The sequence below is a fragment of the Cuculus canorus genome, chromosome 6, assembly GCF_017976375.1.
Source record: "Cuculus canorus isolate bCucCan1 chromosome 6, bCucCan1.pri, whole genome shotgun sequence".
NCBI classification, from domain to species: domain Eukaryota; kingdom Metazoa; phylum Chordata; class Aves; order Cuculiformes; family Cuculidae; genus Cuculus; species Cuculus canorus.
In genome coordinates, this window is record NC_071406.1 from 26,696,181 (window position 1) to 26,718,754 (window position 22,574).

The 22,574-nt window shown below is 40.1% G+C and overlaps 1 protein-coding gene across 1 annotated transcript in view; it reads left to right on the forward strand.

Moving 5' to 3' along the window:
• Positions 1-16,727, forward strand: part of PPP1R1C (protein phosphatase 1 regulatory inhibitor subunit 1C) — a 52,854-nt gene extending 36,127 nt beyond the window's left edge. Inside the window, 1 exon segment of the mRNA XM_009555636.2 lies at positions 15,794-16,727. Within this exon segment, the coding sequence (XP_009553931.2) occupies positions 15,794-15,882 (89 nt within the window). The 3' untranslated portion in view covers positions 15,883-16,727.
• The last annotated feature ends 5,847 nt before the right edge of the window (positions 16,728-22,574 follow it).

A 22,574-nucleotide genomic window follows, 5' to 3' on the forward strand; every position in this document is an offset into this window, starting at 1 on the left:
TGCTGAGGTAGCCCAGCTCCGCGGGGCCAAGATTCGCAGAAAAATATTTGTGTAGTCTCAGACTATAGTTCTCGGGTGGAAATGTTGAGAGATCTTATGGGTTGTATCAGTTAGTCTGAACAGCCGTGGCTGGGCACAAGGTCGACACCAACACTTCTGAACACATTTAAAACCTAAAAACCTGTTACATGAGAAAAAGAAAGTAGAAAAGCTTCTTTTATCCTGAGTGCATTTGGTAGGAGTACCAGGTAAGACAGTCAAGCTGCAAAATGCTCGGGAATGTAAGGTTCCACAGCTACACCTGCATGAGGGCTTGTATCTTTCCAGGCCAGTTGGCTCCACACAGCTCACATCCATGCTGCAGATCTTTTTATGGTCCCAAACCATGGAGCTCATCCAGAATTCCCAGTGGATATGATCTCTCGCCTATATCACTCACTGAACAAGGCTGGGAATTTTCTAGGCAATAGGTGTTTGGGACAGACAAAACTGAGGTCCTGGCTAAAGGCTGGTCAGTGCAGCCAGCACAGGTCAGTGCCCAGAACTGCCTCTTGGTGCTGTTTAGTGTCGTTTTTAGCTGCAGCCTACAAGACTTGGGTTCTCAGGAGGCAGCAAAAATTTAGGAGTTAGATGCACAGATTACTTGGAAAAACCTATGTCAAACACTGGAAACAGTATTGAAAATTACAGAAATCCATCCGTCATCCACACTGCCTCTTCTATGCAGTTACTTTCCAGACTAGAGAAGCATTTTCATGATTAAATACATTATGTCTTATGAAACAGTAATGATAGGCATGGTTACCTGGGCTATGCAATCTGTCATTCAGATTGACTGTCAGATCCAGAAAACAAGTATTCGTCTGGGTTTTTTTTCTGGAAAGCACAAGCAGGAATATTACTAGAGCTTACTCAATTTCATTGTGGAAAATGAGAGGCTTCTATGTAATGAGAGGACAAGTGTCAATGGGCACAAATTGAAATACGGAAAATTCAAATTATATAAAAGAAAAAGCTATTTTTATTTTGTTGTCAGGGTGGTCAAACAGTGGAGCAGCCTGCCTAGAACACTTGTGATGTCTCCATCCTTGGAGATAATAATCTCACTGCACACAGTCTTGGACAACCTGTCTCAGCTGATATTTTGTTGAGCAGGGTTTTGGCCTGGGCAGTCTCTGGAGGCACTTTCCAGCCTCAGCAACGTTGTGATTCAACAGCTTTTTTCTTTAACATTTGTGAAATGTAAACCTTTCATATTATGGTAATGGCAAGCACAGTAAACACTTCATCCTGCACCTGCCCATACAAGAATTTCACCTTTCAGTCTAATGGATGACATCTTATTTTACGGTAGTACATTCCCTGCTTCTGTAAGTGAGCTCTTTAAATGTCAGTTTGTTTGGGTGATACTGTGTCTTAAGTGAAAATATCTCAGAATCCAAAACTAAGATCGCAAGCCTCAAGTAAGTAAGATCTTAACACGAGAAAAACCTCTTCAGCACCAGGGGCTGTCAGTAACACCAGAAGAAGGACTGGGTCTGATCTTCCAGAAATACTCCGGTGTTCCTAGGTGGTTAAGCTGCCTCAATTCATAACTCATATTGTAAACTTTGCTTTGGTTAGAACAAAATGCGTGCTGCGGAGGGAGAGAGGAGAGATTCAAGCCATCTTCAGCTTCAGCCTTTGAAATGGATCTCATCTGCTTGGGATGTTCTCAGCAGCTCACACGCCTGAGGGGGTGAAAACTGAAAAGGCTCATTCTTCCTGACAGATTCCTGCTCGATGTAAGAACTATAGCTGCTGTACCTGTAATATAAAGAAAATGGTAACTGCTATTCATATACCATTCGTCAAGCAACTGTGATCATTTAAAATAAACACTGACATCAATCACTCATTTAATCATGATGATGTTTCTGTAACTTTGAAGGAGTTTATAAAATACTTAAAAGAAGAACTCGTTCTGGCATTTCCAATATTGTTGGTGTCAGGTTACGCTGATGCCAAAAGCCTATCTACTTTGTCACCTGAAGAAGGATCACAATGGAGATTATAAATCAGTAGGGAACTCATCAGCAAATTAACAGAGAAGCTCAAAGACTTCTGACAGAAACCAAACAGACTGTATTAATTACAAGTGAAAGCCACACAGTACGTGGAAGTATAACAGAAAAATGCTGCTTTGGATTTTTGGCTGACCAGCAAAGATTTTGCTCCTGTCTTCATTTTTAAAAGCACAGCTCACTGGAGAGCTTTCTATCCATACCCTAAAACACTCAGGCTGCACAGAGTATTGAGCAAGAGATTTAAATCTGCCATGGACAAATCTTACTCTATATCTGCCCCAGACCACGGAAAGAAATAATAGCCACAAAAAGAATAACAAAAATAGAAAATATGGATCCAGAATATAAAAAAAGACGATGCTTAGGGTGACATGCTAGGCATGGGGGGGAAACAGAATCTGCTGTGAAACAGCAAAAGCTGCCCAGATGTTACATGCAGGATTTTATTCACCCCATCATGTACTCAGGCCTCCGAGTATTATAGCCTCCCTTCCTCTGTCAAGGATTCTCTCCCCACAGGATGAGGCAGTAAGTTTTTTCTCCTCTGTTTAGATTTCCTGACCTCAGAAAAATCCCTATGTCAGCCAAAATACAATAAGTAGAGCCACAGTGCAATTGTCCAGGAAAAAGAGAGCAGCTGGATAATACTGTCTGTTAACACTGCAGTCAGATAAAAATGCCTAAAGAAATCTGAAATTCAGCTTCTCAGAAATGGCTCGTGAAGTGGTGGAGACAAAAATGTTTCATAAAGCATTTTCAGTAAGATTTTGAATGCAAAAAACTTAATTTCCATTGTGTTTTGAATAAATTAATTTTACCGTAGCATGTCTAGATTTTTGCATTTAACAAACTAGGCAAAACTAATGCAAATATCAAATGTTTTGGTGCGAAGATTTTTCCTTTTTTTACTGATAAAGGAAATTGTGAAATTTCAGGGTTTTTTTCTAGTCACAAACAAGTTACAATTTTAAGGCTCCAAGCAAGTGCAAATATTCAGCTGTTGAAGACTGCTACTGTCATTTTTATAAATGCTCTGGCCTGAATCCATCCTGCTTAAACTAAATCAGGCATGGAGTTATCCTGGGCTTGTTGCAGGCTGACAAGTGAAGAACCGAATTCTGGAAATCTGTCTCTTGCTGCTGATTGTATAAGGAACCACTGGCAACTGCCTTCATTATTTAGGTATCTAAAGGTAAGTGGACATCTGTGCTCAGCTACAAATCCATGCTGAGCCTTGGACACCCAACAGGGACAGTTTCTTTATAGTCACAGCAGTGAGTAGAAGGCAATGGAAATAAAGACCTAGGAAGTGGGAGGTAAACCAAGGATAGTTTTGATCACATTGTCTTTTTATAAGATTTATCATTATTACAACATGGAGGAGAATCTCATATTTTTGCGCTTAAAACCAAAATGAAACCTCATCAATGTTTAACAAAGAATTCTGCACCAGGCAAACCCTTTTGCTGTGCTATGCTGCATGGCCAAAATTACTGAGACTGTGATATCTCTGGCCCTGTGTAACTAAGGATCAGCATTTCCAACTCTAGCCAAAGGGGACATAACTAAAATCATGGTGAAATCTGATCCCAGACTCTGTTTACGTCTAACCTGTGACTGGACCTACGTTTGGCTGCTGGTCCTTGTATGATAACTCAGTTATGGCTGTTGGGTACCTGGAGCGTTAAATCTGGATGAGGTCTTATATGTCTCATATTTCCTCACGTCTGCCATGGTATTCAGCATTGCAGATGTGCCTATGTCCCCTCATTCCTTATATACTACTTTTTAACCTTGCCTTTTATAGTTATAAGGATTCTATACTTAAAAATTTTTCTTCCCACACAGGTTAGTTACTTTTGCAGAGAAACTTTCCAAGTAAACCTTATCTGCTTAAAGGGGTATGAATTATTGCTGTATTGCAGTGCAAAGTCTTGCCTGAGCGGCACAAACAGCTGATCAGGATGAGAATCCTATTCACATGATTAAAGTTTACATCTGTAAACATCCCTGGGATTAAAAAAACCCTTCCTTGCCATCCAGAGACACAACCAAACACAAACATATGGTGAGACAAGTATTTGTATTCCAAAGGGAATGAAGCTATTATCTTTTACTTATGTACATGTATTTTTTTCAATGTTCCTTTTTTTTTTAAAAAAAAAAAGGGAATCTAAAAAATAATCTTCTCTGAGAAGGGCTGGGCTGGAGAGTGAAAATGTGGTTGTTATTGTTATCCTGGTTCTGCCATACACTGAGAGGTTATTTTGCTGAGTAACATTACATTTCCCTGATTACTTATTGAAACTTACATCACATATTTCTTTTTATTTGGGAGCATAGTACTGTAAGTGAAGCATAGGTAAAAATGCTACGCTTTGTTCTTCCTGCTCAGAAGATCACAGTTAAAAAGCATTTCCTTTTTCACTTTGCTTCTGTCACGTGTGCTGCCAGGACAGCCGTGTGCAGTGGTTTTGCCCTGCTCCGGGCTGGCTGACGCTGCCCTGCCCATCTGAGGCACCACCAGTGCCACGCGTTGCCTTCACTGCAGATTTTTCGACAGAGGCATATGGCTTCATCTCTTCCCACCATATACAGTTCTCCGATAGTCAATAGATTTTTTTAAACCTTAGTGGAATTTGCCATTTCAATGAAAGCAATTTAGTTTGAAGTTAAAACATATGCTACAAAAAAAAAAAAAAAAAAAAAAAAAAAAAGCCATGCTACTTCTCTGTCACAGTGTACTTTTCCATATGGTGGCAACCATGACTACCACACATTCCAATTGGATGCAAGCCTCAGCCCACCTAACATCCAAATAGCTCAGACTCCTTCAAGTTCTCTAATACAGTGTTTTGCCCAAGAATTAGTTGCTGAAGTAAAATCTCTTAGAAATGCTTATGCATTTGCTTTGAAGACCAGTTTGTGCAGCCTCAGCTGCGGTTTTGATAAGAATGCATTTCTGAGTTTTATTAGAAACAATAAAGTCTCAAATAACTGTGCTGCAGTGAGAAAAGTGGCTGGAAGAGCAGGTCAGAGATTTCCCATTAAGAAATGGGGAAGGAAAAATTGAAAAAGGGGAAAATGTTCTTGGTTGCCACTATTGGCAGGAACAGATTAGAGGAAACCAAACTGGTATGAGACTCAATTCCCTTTCTCACTTACAAATCACCATTTAATATAATAGCATATAAGAAGCAGAACTCTTTTTTTTATCCTTAGAAAAAGGAATAGTACCTGTGAACAAAGCATTTGCTCCCAGCAGGAAGAGGAAGATCCTTTTAATGCTCACTGATCTAAAGGCCAGGAAAGAACCATTATTTTATATAAGTGAATGTCCACCATAAAGCACACCCTTCAACCTGATTCTACACTTGATCTATAATTTATGTTCAATGATGGCATGCATTTTAGAATTCAAAAGTTAAGACCTCTTATGAAAATTAAGATGTATCTGATTATCCTTTCCCTTCCTGTATTTATGGCACGTAGGATGATAACGTTGTTTTATTTTGTACATAGCAGAATGTGTAGCTAATATTTGCCTTTTTCCTACCTCCAAAGAGACTTACAGGCTGCAGTCAAAATATTGAGCATAGTCTCATACTGTCTTGAGCATCGACTTTCCCAAGTCCTATCCGATCTGATTTACTATCCGTAAAACCTACTTCCTGCTATTTTTCCCTCATGGTTCTTTTCAAGTTAGTCAGCCTACAGAGTGTATCAAACTGGAAACATAAACTAGTCTGCAGCAGCATGTGGTGAATTATAAGAACGACACAAGTTGCCTGGGAAAATGTAAGATATTTTAATTTATAAAAGCCATGCTTAGAAAATGCTGCTCGTAAACTTTTAATGCCAATGAGTTCTAATCCATATTTTGTGACAGTAGCAGTTTTACTGGCTTCTCTTGTCACAGAACAGCTGATTTAGGTTTAAAATGTGGTCTTATATTTGATGGAATTACTGTAGTCCTTTGACACAGGGGAACAATTCTGTCAGTCCTGTGATATTGATCTAGTTGGACAGACAGCTGCCTGGCTATGAATGGTACTCATTAAAAGTGAGGGTTTAGTAATAACAGCAAATAAACACATTGCCCAGTAAAACTTGGCTTCCAGACAGCTGTTTTCTGAGGGGCTGTTCCGACCATCTAAGGAGCTTCCCAGGACCTGTTCAGAGCACAGCAACTTTAAAATCTGCCCTCATTTGTTGAATTCAAGCACAATTATCAACAGCTCTAAACCTGCCTCTGAACTATGAAAAACTGGGATTAAAAGAACGTCAGCTGAAAACCTTTAATGCTCTTCTGGTTACAGCCTCCATCTGCCCAGCCAGACCAGCATGTGGAGCTGTGCAGGAGAAGAGCCTTGCAGCACTGTCTGATTTCGTTACCAATATGGAAACCATCTCGGCATAGTTTTCTGCTCAAGTTGTTGTTGAGATATTTGACCAAGAGACATCCTCCAAAGAGTCAGATAAGAAATATTTTCCGGCTTTCCAAAGGGTAGTTAGCATTAGGCTGAGATTGTTAAAGCCTAAAACATCTACTTAGCTGACTGTAGAGACTTCTGCTTTTTCCTTGAATCCAGAAGACTTCTGCAGTCTGAGGGCTAAGGAGGAAAGGAAGGAACCAGTAAAATGAGATGTTTACATACTACAAGAAGTTGCCTGTAGCAACAAAAGCCTCCCTGTTTACTCTTTTGGCTACTCTAAGTAGGAGATGCAGTCCCTTCAGCCACTGCAAAGCTGACCTCTGTCTCCAGTGCATGTTCTGGCCAGCCTGTGGAGCACTGACAAAAGACTTTCTGTGCTGAAGCAGCTCCTGCACACTGTTCTTATGGAGCCAGTGCTGCTTCAAGGCACTTCTGGGAAGGAAAAATAAAGTGGAAAGTGTTGTGTGAGAGAACAAAATGGAACGCAGCCAGACATTTGCAACATGAATTTTGCTGCTCTCTTATAGTCTTCATTGTGATAGTTTAACACTGAGTCTTTTGACTGGAAGAAGGTCATTTAACAAGCTCACCGTGAGGACTCAGAATTGTACAGCTGGAGCTAAGAGAAGAGTTAGTAACAACTAGCAGACACTTAGAAAATTTGTCAGCCCATGTTGCTTGGTTTCCGAATGATCATTTACAAACATCTACGAGGCCATGGTGACATGTTAGGTATGCTAACTATCCGATCTGCTCCAGATCAGATATGTGACCTACATAAACCCATCATATTTGCCAATGCTTCAGATCATTTGTTTTGATTTAGCCATCAGCACTTCTGAAAGAGATGCAAATAGGAGAAAAAAAAAGTAGATAAAATTGCATGACTGAATAATATCTTGGTCTCATAGTCATAACAGATACATGAGATTATGTTTTTTTCCCCATTAGGCTAAGCTTAAGTGTAAAATAGTGTAGCACAGAAGGGATTTTTGCTGATTTATGGCTTGCTATGATGTCAAGACAGTTTAAACTGCCATACTGGTGCTTTAGATTCTTATTATTATAAATGTTGAAGGCCCACCATGTCTGCTGGCCTTTGAAGATTCCATCAGCTGTAAAAGACAGAGTGACAGGCTAACTTTGCTTTTCCTTGGATAGTCTAAACAGGAGTTTGAGAGTACCCACTGTGCCAATTTTCTGTGCCACTTTTTTTATTCCATTTCTCAAACTTTAAAGCAACATAGAACATTAATTTTTACACTAGGTATTTTACATACATTCATTGTAAATAAACAGGAGCTGTTTGAAGTTATTTCTTCTTTATTAACTGGGAATTAAGTTCAATTACAAAAGCTGACCCTTCTTTCTTAGAAAACAGGAAGGAAAGACTCATTAACTTCTGGAAGAGTGAGACATAGCATTGTGTAATAACAAATGACCTGGTTATGTTCAGACTCGTTGACCACAGGAGTAAGGGCACAATTATACATATACATATATGCACAATTATACATACATATACAACTTTTAAGCAATTAGTTTTACTTTTCGATAAAAGCTTGGTTAACAAGAGCTTACAGGCATGAGTACCATTCAGAGTCCTTTGAGATAGTTCCACAGAGCAGGATTTTTTAGTCTTTCTGAGCAAAGAACAACTTAAATTTTAGGAAACCTGTAGACACTGCAACAAACAAACTTGTTTACAGTTGCCCACATCTATAAAGCAAAATTTTCCACATCAATTTACATTTGTTTGTCTTCTCTCCCTCACATTTTTTTGTTTGCTCACTCACACTCATTGGAACTCTCAAGGTCAGGGTCTATGTGTTTTATTGTTGTTACTTTACAGATTATTTTTTTACATTCTTTGGACACCCAGAGAGTGGCTGCTTTGGGACAACCAAAGAAGCAAGACTGCCAAGGCTGCCACCCTCAGCCACCCTGGGCTCTGCTTTTGTAATGGGTCTGCTTGGAAGCAAATGATCTGACAGGATTTATGGACATAAGCATCAGCAGATGTAATAATTACTGTCAAGAGGGCAGACTGAGACCATTCTAGTAGGTGGGAATGTCGAAACACAAGGCAAGGTATGTAAAACATTTGCATACGTATATCAGTCATGGTCTATCTTTTGGTTCACACGCAATAATACCCCATGGATCACTGTATAGTTCTTGTCATATTGTATTGATGCTAACATAGCACCTAGGAATTCACACAAGGGAATAGAATTATGCCACATTGAACCTTGTTCAAACATCTAGCAGAATTTGCTTGTTGCGCCAGTGAACACCCAGCTAGGGTGGAACAACCAACTCGGGAGTAGATACAGAGCATTAGGGGTAAATGCAGCTGTGTCTCAGCATGTTGGCAACTTAAGGGTTCTCAGGCTGTTTCTCAAATTCCAAGCCAAAGAGTTTTGAGGAGGATTTGGAACTGGGGGTGGATGACAACTGGATCTCTCTGGCATTCAGTACAATGGAGAAAAAAGAAATGAAAATGCTCGTTTCATAGCCTAGCTAATGGTGCTGTACCATTCCCTGGTGTAAGATGAAAGCAGATAGGTCTTGTAATATGTGAAGAAACTCAGTTTTCCTTGAAAGCATAAATAGCTGCCATTAGTCTGAAAATTCTTGGAAGGAACTAAAGGAGGAAAGAACTAAAGAGGAGCAGTGAGTTGTTCATTGGTGGCATAGGAAGCAACAAGGGAAATGATTCAGGTAATTGCAGCTGCAGGAGCACAGGTACATTTATAAAGCCTAAAGAAGAAGATGCAGTAGTAGTGAAGATCCCTGGATAAGGTTTTTCCATGATTGTTTTCACTGGATGACTGGTAAATATAGTATTGGACACATTAAACAAGAAAAATATCAAGACTTAGATGAAAATCGGATATGGTGATCTAGAGAAGAATGGAAATCCGAAATATGTAAGCCTAAATGTCTGGGGGGAAATGGACAAATAATTTTGGAAAGGATAGAGATCAAGATCTGGATTCTGATCACTTTGAGCTAAAGGCTTAGGCTTCTGCAACCTTCTGTTAAAAATGCATTCCAGAGTTTTAGTTTGGACAGAAGGAACAAACTCTTCTCATCAGGGTTTTGTATCCTTTCCTATCCTTGTGGACTGAGGGGAAAAGGACTTTCAGAGGGTGGCAGGGGAAAAAGCAAACAGTGGAGGAAGAACCAGGACAAAAGTTTCAAGGGCAAAGACATCAGTAAGTTGGAAAAGATGAAGCTAGAGATCACTAGGCACTTTTTCTAGAAGATTTCAGGCTGAGTCCAAGGGAAAGTTGATCAAAGAAAAGGGTGCAGAATGGGGCTGAAGGGGCAGGGAAGTCAGTGAGCATCATTTTTGGTGAGCTGGATCATAGAAAGAGCAGAAGAGTTGCGTAGCTGGGGAGACAAGTAGGTTAAGGATGGGGTTAATGTTTTCTAAGGGGTTACTAACAGAAGCTTATGTGCTGAACTCTGACTCGTCTGTAAGGAGAGCTTATCTAAACCAACCAGTTAAGTAAAACTGGCTCCAGGAACTGATTGTACAGATGAGGGAGGTAGATAGCAGGTCACTTATACAAAGAGAAAACAAGAGAAAGCTAGAATAGGTATTTGGGGAACTATAGCATTTTCCTTATTGTTTTACTGTCCTGCTTTTGTATGGAACATATACCCTTCTGTATTTCAGCTCTTTAAAACAAAAACGTCTTAGAAGCCATTATTTTTTTCTGTCCAAACAGTGGAATTTTTGATCAAGAAGGTCAAAATACTTTGGATGTGAGTATCTAGTATGCATACAGGGAGTAAACCTACTTTGAGTTTTTCCATGACCAGTAATGACAGCTATGTTTCTGATACCTTTGTCAAATGAGACAGAGAGAAGACAACTCATTTCTCACTTGTAAATAAATTTGGTAATGTAGTTGGCATGGACCTGACAATGAGCATTTAAAGGTGACTAAACCTGCTTCCTGTAAACTTTAGTGAAACAGGAAACACAGAGCATGGAGGCTGGTTAAGCTGTGTTCTGTTGAACTGATGAAAGTCGCTGAGAGAAGTATTCAAAAACTGCTCAGCTCCTGTGGAAGGAGGTTTCTGCCAGGCAGCCTGCTCCTGTGGGATCTGACTGTCCTCAGCTTCTGCTGGAGGTGGCAATAGCAGGAAGCATTTTCTGCTTTCCACAGTGAGGAGCATCCTGGAGCAGGGAGCTGTGGCCCGTGTTGGGCAGGGTGCCCAGGTGAGTGGTACCTCAGTGCCTGTTGCAGAGGGAGCCTTGCTGCTCTCCTGCTGGCACTGACTGGCAGAAGGGAGCATATTTCCTCATGTGGAGCACCCAATGCTTCTGGAAACGTTCGGCAAAACATCTCCTGAAGTGCTAAGAGCTGTGTTACTCCTGTCGTGCAGATGCCTAGCCGAGCAAGAAAGCAATCTCTTTTGTAACAGAAGTGCAGAGGCATTGTTTTTACTACTGCAGTCTATGGTTTTAAAATCTGGTACATCTGCAGGCAGCAAGTATATTCTTTTAACTACAATGACAGTCAGCAGTCCTCAGATTCCTTGAACCAGGAGACAGTGACTGAGACAAAGGTTCTGTCCCTGAAGCCCCAGTGGAAAGATGCAGCAGGCACAGGATGCACCAGCCTTGCTCTGCAGGACAGGCTGCTCCCATGCCTCCTTCTCAGGAAATTAAATTATTTTCTTTGACATTTCTGTGCACTGGCCCTGACTTGGATGTGATTTCTAAGTGAGTTTTTGTCTTTAGATATATCTGTCACATGCAAGAGATGTCCCATATTCCTTGATTTTGGAAATACTGTAGCACTTGGTCTGATCCAACCCCAATACAACCCCTTAGTCCCATTGTTTTCATCCCTTATATTTTGGAAACAAATACAAACGTACAGCTCACTTATATTTATGTATAGGTCACGTATGCATATATAGATCACAATGGGCCACATAACCTAATAATGAGTTCATACGTTACCCAAGATCAGTACTGACATGCTGATTCAGTCTCGCCCCATGGTTTTAAGGACTGAAAAGAAATCTTGTTCTTGATATTAGCGTAACTGGTGCAATTAGATCCTTCATCTCTGTTATAAGAAAAGGAAGCATTTGAAGCTCCCGCCTGGGTCAAAATGTAGCCTTCATTCACACAGTTCATGTTAATATACTTTCCATAAAAATCATACAGTCACTTTGGTTACAAGGAACTTTGGGAAAGCACATAGTCCAACCTGATGCACAAAGCAGAATCCACACCAAATTTAACCAAATTGATTAATGTCTAGTCGGGTACTGAAAACCTCCTAGGAGAGAGACTTCACAGACTCTCTGGGAAACCACATCAGTGCTTAAATATACTTGGTGAAATAATTTCTTGCTTGTATCCAGTCAGATTATACTCTCTTCTAATTCACGGCCAGACATCTCCATCTTCTGGGTAACCTCCTCATAAGCAGGCTGCTGTTAGGTGCCTAAAAGTTGACCTTTCTCCCGGCTGAAGAAGCTCAGATCCCTCAACCTCTTGTCACAGGTCAGGCACTTCAGTCCTCTGACCACCTTGGTGGCCTCCACTGGATTTGAACAAGTTTGTCAACATCTTGTATGGGGGCAGGGAGCAAATGTAGTATTGCAGTCACAGCCTAATGCGTGGTGAATAATTGTGGACTTCTCTTATTTCTACTACCCTGGAAAGATGATAGAGAATGGCCTTATACTATCTGTGTATTGTGGGCCTCTTTTTTTTTTTCTTATTCATAATTTTTACCTTGTCTTGACTTTAATCCACTGTACACATCATCTTATTGGAGCTCAGTCATGCTTAGCCAAGGTGGTCTTCTGATACAACTGCTTCGTGCTCCTGTATTAGTATGGGCCACTCCTGAGCTTGGAGGAACTCTCGCTGAAGATCTGCCAAATCTTCTGGGATCTGTCACCTTCACAGCTCTCTATCACTGCTTCCAACTTTGCCAGAGACCTGTGATCGATGCTGTTTTTCACGAGTTATCATGGGTCTTTTCTTGTGGTTTTTTTTTAATTCAAAATTCATTTCAGTTGGGGAAAAAAAAAAAAAGATGAAGAGGGAGTTTCAAAGAAATCAAAATATATTTGACTGTTAAATTCAAAACAAGATGTTCCATAAAAAAAGAAAAGTTCTTTTTCTTGTTTAATGGTGAGAGTACTTGATATTTGTTTTGATATTCTCATTTTTGCTGAGCGAACCAGAACATATTTCATTTAAGAATGGCATAAAGTGGACATTTTTATTTGGCTGTTATTGTCTTTGTTCGGGTTTGTTTGCTTGATAATTTCAAAGTGACTTGAGTTTTGAAACTCTGAAAATCAGTCTGCTTTGTCTGTGGCTCAGCTTTGCTTTTCACTGTTTTCTGAAAATCCGGAAATGTGTTTTTGATAGTGAGAGGATCAGATCCAAATCATAAAACTAAATAACCCTTCAAACTTTCGGGAATTCAAATTGCCAAACAGATTTCAATCCTGAGTTTGGTAAATGTCAACACTGTTCCTTGGGCAGTGATGTGTGTGAAGGCAGAAGTGTTAAATAGGATGGGGAGCTGCCTTAATTACTTGAGATTGGGAGCTGCCTTAATTACTCAAATCATTTTTTTTTCCAGGAGATGTTTAATTCAGGAGCACTTGGTTATTTCATATCCTGTGACACTGCTTAGCCTCCTAATCTGATGCTTCAATCGTATGGAGAGAAGAAGGCAGCTGCTGATTAAACTGTGTAGATGTTGTGTGACTGCAAAAGTGCCAGAAAGTTGTCCCATTTGCACTCATAATTTATAAGTAATCTAAAAATACGCTTTGAGGCAGTGACTTCATTTGAAAAGAATTACCAGTTCAAAGTGTATGAATCATGGCTGCTGAATGTGACTTGGCATTAAAGGTTTCTTCATCAGCATTAATCGGATTGAATTACCTGCAGTGAAATATAAGCCCTTTGAGGAAAAACAAATCTTTTTCTGCTGACTGTAGAGGCATAAAAGGAGGGGTGGGTGGTGGTGGAAGTGAAAAAGGCAAGAGGCAGTGTTCAGACAGTTTAAGGCAGAATAAGAGTAAGTTTGAACACATCGTGGCTATGAAATCATTTCCAGAGAGTGGCAATATGGGGCAGCCTTCAGGCTGGACGAGGGGTTCTGCTGTCAGACGTCCCAGGCAAAGAGCAAAGCCCCAGACAGAGAGTGAGTTTTCAGAGCAGCGGTCAGGTCAGACGCAGAGAGGACTGAGACTGTCGGGGTCAGCAGGACAGCTAAGCCACCAGGAGCCACATGCGAGGGGAGAGCAGGGCAGGGCAACCCGGGCTGAGGGGCAGGACAGGAGTGAAATGAAACAGCACCAGGATGGTGCAGGCCCAGTGCTTCGGGAGGGTGAGGGCGCCCCCAGATTCAGTTACACATTCTATCAATCAGCGTTTGCAGTCCTCCTTATTTGCAGCTTATGAAGATTGAGAAGCTTATGTGGAACCAGTAACCTGATTTTTCTAACTTGGATCTGCTGTATGCACAAACCGTATCTTCTAAAAGATACTCCATATCTCCATCACCACTAATATCCTGACTTTTGTTTTGTTTTGTTTTCTATAAGTAAAATCTTAGTCTATACTTGCTCACCTTTATTACCATGTTCCACTATGAACAGAAACAAAAGCCAAACAGCAGCACTCTGGTACCTCTTTACTGCCCTTTGAGAAAGCTGAGGGCATGGACTGTGTTACCAGTGCATGAAGACTGAAAAAAAAAGAAGAAAAGAGCCTTTCTGATAAATTAATATTACCATAGTAACAGTTGTAAAAATGGTTGAGGTGACCTGAGAAATAAGTTTTCACTCAGTGTCTCCTTCCAGATTGTAACATTTCAGCAAACAATTTAGATATTGCTCAACAAAGATGACGGGTATGAATAGATCCAACTTGCTTAGGAAAAAAAAGTCTCTGAGGATAGAGCTCCACCTCGATACTTATCATTTGCTTCACATTGATGAAGGGCAGGGCACACAGCTAGAGTAGCCCTGCTGAAGCGACACTCAAGAACCAGTATAAAGATCTCTTCTCTTGAATTGTTCTAGCCCAGCAGGAGCTGTGAATGAATGAGCCAGAGCGTTCCTGGGCATGCCGAGCTCCAAAGCCTTCTGACCTCCCATGGCAGCCACTGTGGGTTACTGCAGTGTTACGTGTCGCCATGGTTTTAATCAAGCAGTACAATTGCTATCATTTAGCTACGTGTTTTTATCACCCTAGACCTTTTTTGCACTGTAAAATTCTGCCACTGTGAATGAAATGTATCTTTTCAGGAAAGTCACCACCCTTTTCTGTCATGCACACTTGTACGCTACTGACGGGAATTTCCTTACCTGTACATCAATTCACATTAACCTATTTCATTGTGAAGCTAAACAGCTTATTTTAAAATGCCACACATAGGGTCAGTTAGTTCTGAAAACCTGGTGCTGTCAGAACATCTTAATGCTTACGAAGAAAGACATCAGGTCTTGTGCACTTATCAGTCATTGCAGAAAACCCTGTGAGTCTTTACCTCCAAATGACAATGTGGTATTAAATGACTGCCAGAGGTGAAGGCAGGCTGCAGGATGCGGATTATGAAAAAATCATTAAATAACATTAATAGTTACCTGCTACATGAAAATCAATGAGGAACAACAAATACATTCTCCATGTGAGAAATGATGTCATGGCTTCAGCAGTTCCCCCTCTGACAACTGTGATATTCTCTTTGCAGCTGGACAGCTCTGCAGGTCATGTGTAGACTATAGAGGTGCACTTCGGACAAGACCTCTGATGTCCTTGGGAAGCTGTGACAATGGGGCACTGGGTCCGTGTGGGTAATGACTTTCAGATGATCAAACTCAGAAAGAGGCTCAAAATGAAATTCTGGGAGAATTAATTTCCACATCTACTGTCTAAGACTTTAAAACTTTTGCTTGAGATGGGGAATACTAGTCTCATCAAGGATTATAAAGGAAAAAAAAAGATAAGCAAATACCATTTAGCTCTACAAAGCATCTTTCTGTATCTTTTTTTCAATAAAAAGTGATAAATTTTCTAGGAGCCTATATTCAGGGAAGAGAATATTTCCGTTGGAAATAAAGCACAGTATTGTTTGAAATAGCAGATTTGAGGAAAGGGGAGTCAATATGGGCATTTAAAAAAACTTGTCATTATTTTCAGTTTTCGTTTATTTCTTCCTTCAGGAAAAACACATCCAATATGAGCTAAGACAACTTTAACCACAGTTTCTATATTTGCAGGGATTAAGCATCTGAAGAGTCAGAGTGATTCAGCATTTCCAGAGGAAGAAGAGGGAGTTAGTGAAAGGGAAGAGGAGTGGGGCCATTAAGAAGCATGGAGCCTCGAGACTTTTCGTGGAGAGTAACTGAACTGTGCAGCCGTGCGTGTGTCAGACCATTTGCCACTGCTTGTGTCCCTGCACTGCAGCGCTCCATGTGCCGGTGGTGCCAGGACTTCCTGAGGAGCGCCCTTGGCTAGGTTTTACAGTCACCTGCAAATGTGTTTTGTGATCCTTATACTCAAAGATGAAACAGTTATTTTAAAGTAAATTTTCTTTCATTTTCTATGACTTAGAAATGTAATTTGCAAATGTGTTAGTGACCTGACATCAGTACTGCCAGAGCTTAACTACTGTGTGTGAGCTGTACTCTAAGAGCTGTTGTAAATATAACTGATTTAAAAGCTACAAAATAAATAATACCCTCACTTAGATAAGATTGTATATTGTACAGTGGGTTTGTCTAGCATGCAGAGAAATGTTTGTATAGAATTATCATCTTGGTTAAGGGCAGCTTTTACCAGCATTGTTAGAGTTACTTGCAGTAATGTAGATAGAAATAAGTAGGCAGGGATGACTCCTAGTCTAGAGAAGAGGGATGCAAAGAAGCTTCCCCATGTTCCCTGCATACGCAACACTTAGAATACTTGTCTTGCTGTTGACATGAGGCTGCCTTGCCACATCAGCCAAAACAATTTCTCTTTACACAAGATCATTGCTGTCTGGAGGCATTACAGAAAGTTTCGGTATGTGTTACATGAAACAAAGGAGTGTGCAAGACCCATGAGCAGGGTCCCACGCATCAGCTGAACCTTGGGAAATGCTGTTATTCACCTGCTTCATCTACAGCTGTTAGAGGGTACAGGCTTCGCTGAGAGAGAGGGACAGACTACTCTGATTTGGCAGCATATCAAGCTGTGGTTAATTGACATCTGTCTAAGCCTTAGGGTATTTGGTTGACGTTTGGCACAGTTCATACCAACATTTTCATTTGTTAGATCACATAAACTCTATGGCATAAAATGAAATACAACGGAGAAGGAAAACCATGTTTCTTCAAAGTCACAATTGAAAGTTTGTTTCCTTGTTTTAATCAATCGCCAATTTTTAAACTAATTCTCTGGTTTTGTATCAACTGTTTGCCTTTGATACAAAGTTTTACCCTCATTTTAGCTTTCCACTCTTTTTAGTCTTTTTTAAAGGTTGGGCTGGGGGGGGGCGGGGAGCTGAGAAAATGGGGAGAGGCAACGAAAACACAGAACCTTTTATCTATGCCTTGCACGGTGATTTCACTTTCAATCCAAGTTCGTCCATGAAGACCTGCTGTTAACAGGATCCGTCAACAAGTGTTTCTTTATACCTGGGAGCCATCTTTTGCCCTCCATCTGTATCTCTGTATCTGTCCTCTTTGTTGCCTTTTTCTGTAGAAACACTGCAAACAGGATCTGTGACTCCAGCTCAGCATGGGTGTGCAAGATGGACTAAAAGAAAACCCTTCAGTTGTACAGAAGCAGCTACTGGACTTATGAGACTGAGGGCTTTTTATGCCACAAACAACAAGAAGAAGGAAGTGACCCTTCAGAAAACATTTGAACGGACCAAAGTTAAGACTGGAGCAGTATCAAGAAGGTCTGGGCTCTGGTCCCAGCTTTGCCACAGCTTTGCTTTCACACAGCACGAGGCTTTTTGTGTAGTTGCTCATTGCCACAGCGCTACCAGCTGTAAAATAGTCATCAGTGTTTAACTTCGCACCATCTATCTGTGTCACTAGCTAATAAAGTGCTTTTGATATTAATGTAATTTTGTTAGCTATTAATACCTATGGGCTTCAGATAAGAACTGTTAAGGACTTAGGGGGAAACGAAAAAAGGTGCATGAATCATAGTAGTTTTTACCCAGACAAGGTATCAAGCGCTTTGGAATATCAACATTTCAAAGGCAGCACAAAATATTGGAGAATTAATCACTGAACACTCTGTTTCAGGATGACTGCTGAATCGAGGTTGACTACATTTTGTAAATAAATTAAAAAAAAAAAAATTAGTTTGAAGTGGATCTGAGTTTCCAGAATTGTTACTGCAGCAACAAGAGGATAACAATTCTGTTTTACAGCCATGATCTGGATGAAACATCAAGGTCTGATAAGAGCCTCAGATAGCTATGCCAGTATTTAGCTGTGTCTCTAAATCCAGGTCTTATCATCTCCACATCTCTAAAAACTCCAGCTGTGTTTTATCATTTTAAAAGCCTGTTTCTTTCTCTTTTTCTTGACTCAAGGTTATGCAAGCAATATGTCTGAGTAGAGGAATAGACTTCTTTCTGACAAAGGGACAGGGTTGCAGAGATTTTGCTTTAGATCCACCCTGACATCATTTGCTGGTAAGACCTCATCTGAAGGACAAAGTCAGGACACATACTTTTTTATCTATCAAATATTTTTAGCTTAAAAAGATAAGGGAACCCTGTTTGTCTGATCTTCCTCTTGTGAGACATGCAGTAAGTGGAGCTATAAGGAAAGAATCAGTATAATCACAGAGCCCAGAAAAAAAAAAAGTGCTTGTCACGAAGCAGAGCTGAAACACTGCAGTGAATTGTCAGCGAATCCCATGACAGAAATTTCTGGATGTGGGTAAGTCAGCAAAGCAGATCAGGAAAAGCAGTCTGCTTACTTAACTAGGACTTTTCTGGGTTTTGGCGCAGCCCCCGACATTTAAAAACAGCAGCCCTAAATATTCTTTGGTGTGTAATTCAAAGCCCTGGTTGTCGCACAGCATGGTGAGCTCCATATAGATTCATGTAAACAATATAGATCTCTTTGTTGGGAGTGAGCAGTCGATTATCGTTGCCCAACATGTTTATTTTGCCAACACATGGTGACAAAACAACAAAAAAAAACCACATTAATTTTATCTTATGTTTTTGTGTAAATGAACTACTAGAGGACTGAGAAAGTAGATTAAAAGTTAGTGAACACCAAGTGTCTCAAAGAAAATGCCAATATGAAAATATCTTAAGGGAAAATTGTGATGATGTGTTCCCTGTCTGAGCTACCTCCTCTCACAATATATCCTCCTGTGGGGGAGTACTTACCAGTCTGGTGGGGCCACAGTTTTGAGAGAAGGGTTGTAGCAGTTCATTTTCCATAAACAGGCCAATGGAAAAAGAAAGCAGAGAAGACCCATCCAGGCAAGTAATGAGCATAGTTCTTTCCTAAAGAGAAACTCTGATTTGTGCCTTTTCCCCCTTCTCTCCTCCATGTTCCTAAATCCACTGTCTTTCCATGCTGTGGTATGGTTGCTCTTGTGTTTCCTTTCAAGGTATTGCAGGAAATATTCTTTGTAGAATTGAAAGGAAGCGGTTCCCTTGGACTGATCTCAGTCTTTTCCCAGTATCCCTTAACTCATCAATGTACAGTGGTCTAAGGCGTTTTGTTATTGCATTTTACAGCCTTGTTTCTTTTTCCTGTGCTACACTTGTTATTCTATGACAGGTCTTTCCCTTCAGAGAGATTTATTGAGACATTGTGCTAATAAGTTATCCGGAAAAATTCCACAGCATGATTTACAGGATGGTATATGTTTCTTATTCTCCAGGTGCAAAACTAGATAATGCTTAAATAGATAGTGCCAAGGTTTAAAAGTCCTTTCTAAAGCATAATTTTCACTGAAGTCAAATGAATTTTGTGCAAGAATGGCCATGGGTTTTGGCAAACAGCATACTTTCCTTTGGGGAAACATGATGTGTAGTGTACAAGAAAGTTTCTCTTATCCTGCTATTGATTTAATTAATAAATTTCTCACTTTTTTTTTAAAGATTGCTATAAATGCTGTTGAATTCTTCAAAGACTGCCCCACTGTCTTCTCATAATGTCATTATTTCTCCCCACTAATGTAAACTGAAAAATCACCATTAGTTCTTGCACCACTGCTGTTATTGAACCTAAACTATCACATCCAGCACTACTGTTTTGACTCCGAGGTGGGGCTGCAGGCAGAGTTCTTGTTGCCCATGCTTGGGCCAGTGACTCCAACAGTGTCCAGGGTCCAGACCAGTCAGTAAGGAAGAGATTTCAAGTCCATCTGCGCTTCTTCCTCTAACAGATTGCAATACCAGGAGCCAAGTCAGAGGCAGTTTTAGCTCTTGCAAAAAATGTATTTCTTTTTTTCCATGAGGCAGTCTGTGGGGTGGCTGCCTGAGCTCTCTCCAGAGCTGATCTGGGTGGGCTGCCATGCTGTGGGTGGCTGCGGAGGGACCCAAGTGGGGTTCCTGCCCTCTGTGTGGTGCTTTATGACAAGCCTAGCAGCTGGCACCATACAATGAATTGTCCTTAGCTCAGTACATGATGTCCCCCTCATTTTCCTTCTCTCACAGACTGAGACACGGTGTTTTTGATGAGGGATCTTATTCCTGCAGCACATAAGGCATCATCTGTCTTCTAGCCCTGGAGGTACGATTTAGGGGCATATTTAAAACATGCTGTCCATAAGGCTTCCCTTTCTTCCTCTCCTATGGCATCCATGTTTTGTGCTCAGGGCCACAGCTGTTCTCTTTTTCTTTTTCTTTCTTTTTTTTTATCTTAGTAGCTCAGTGCAAGGGTGAGCTGCAGTAAGAGTTTCAGTCATTCTATTGGTTCCTGATGTGCAATTACATTTGACCTTTCCGTGCAGAGCATCCTACTTAGCAACAAAGTGGATTCTCTCCCTTATCCTCCAATGAAGATAGCAGCACCTCAGGCAAATCTCAAGCAAGATATTTGTGCACCCTCTACTAAATCTCAGGTCACTTGGTAAAACACTACTAATCTCCAGTTACAGCAAAGTTGGCTGATGGAGTTTCTATAAGTTCCATGTCCATATAACTGCTATAGGGTCTTTTTGTTGTTTGGTTTGGTTGTTGTTTTTTTTTTATGAAATAATCTGGGCTTTTTAGGGCAGAAAGAATATTTTGTACTACTGCTAAACAAAACATACCGTTTCGATTTAGTGGTGATTCATTTGCTTAGTATATACTGACCCTTAGTGGTAAGTTGAGATTTGAATTGCACTGCCAGGTTTCTTAGTTTTGCTTTTCCCTTTGGCCCAACTGTTCAGAAAATGGCAGGAATATTTGCTGTGCATCAGGATAGCCTATCTATGTAAATAGCCCAGATTCTCTTCAACAGACATAATAGGCATGTTAAAATAATGATGACAGGTGTTATTAGCTCTTCTAAAGAAAGGCTGTGGGAAGTGGGGTTGTCGAAAGGTTATTCCAAAATGCAAAACAAAAACGTTGGCATTGAGAAGCAATACTCTCCACATAATGAGAAACAAATAAGAACTCAGTATCTGGCACTAACGAACACCTCAAGCTAACTGTGAAATGAGTATTAATTAGGTTTCCAAAATAGCATCTTTCTGAAAAGCAGCTGAGGTGTAATATTGCTCCTTATTAATCAAAGCAATGGGACAATGTGAACTCTGCGAAAAATTAATGGTTTGCAGATGGCTGTGTGCATCTTTAATAATGATAGAAGAACACAAGTTACAGCTTTAAATGCCAGAGAGCCTTTCTGCACCTTCTCCTTTTCAGAAAGCGATATTTGTAGTTTTCAAGGCAGTGAGGAAAGTGTGTTGGTTTCTTATTACGTTTTCCCTGCAGCATAAATTCTGTTGATGTGCTTCCCTAATCATGCTAATTATACTGCCATATGTTGCTCTCATCTTTCTTTTTCTCTCCTAATGGGACATAGATTCTCTCTTTTGAATATGTCATTTGTTTATTACATTTATCAAGGGTTTTAACATTATATGGCTCTTTTAATTGCTTTTTTAAACACTCAGCAAACTGAATATTAAAAACAGACATGAAGGTCAATTATAAATAATATTTAAATTGCTCATGTCATTTTTATTCTCTAATTCACTGGAAATATCAACTCTGTATCCAAGTTCCTGTACCTACTATTTACCTGAGAACACGTATGTTCCCCAGAACTAATCTGGCTGCAGTCATAGTTCTGCCCTACCCCAAACCACTTTGTGACTGACAGAATAGCAGTCTTTCTCAGACAGGAATGTTAAAATAAAGATGCATTGTGCACCATAGTAAAATGATAAGCACAAATATGCTGCCATTTATTCCAGTTGTGAACTACTGGAGTACAGTAGTACAGCCAAACAAGAAAGGTGAATGTTCATTTCTGACTGGAAAGAAAAAGACAGTTTTCTCACAAAGGAGAGAGTGAAAAGGAAGCACAATTTCAATAAAAGAATTTAAGATGGCTTAAAGTTAAGTAGTGATTTGTATAGAGTCATTAGACTCTCAGAGTACCCTCTACTGCAGAAAACAATCAGTAAACCAGCTGAATATAGAGAAAGCAAGAGACAACCTATTACTATCCAATTACCAAATTAATTCCTGGTATAATGACACTGGCTCTCCTGGCTTTCATGGAATTGCATCTTAGGTGACTTTGGCTCATTGAATTTGGGTGAAGATAACCATATTAGGCTTTATACAAATAAATAGCAAATATTTTCATGTTATTTGATGTTTATGTATGGTGTTATCATACAAGTTGCAAAGTCTTACTCTAATGAAAGTCCTTCTTTCAGGTTCAGGACTGCTGCTTGTAAGTACATCAGCATTAGTCCCGACGTGATGATAAGGTAGCTTTATAACAGTTGAACCAAAAGTGAAAAAAATATTCTGCTTAGCCATGTTCTAGCTCAAGGCCCAAATTGTACATGTATTTTGATTTT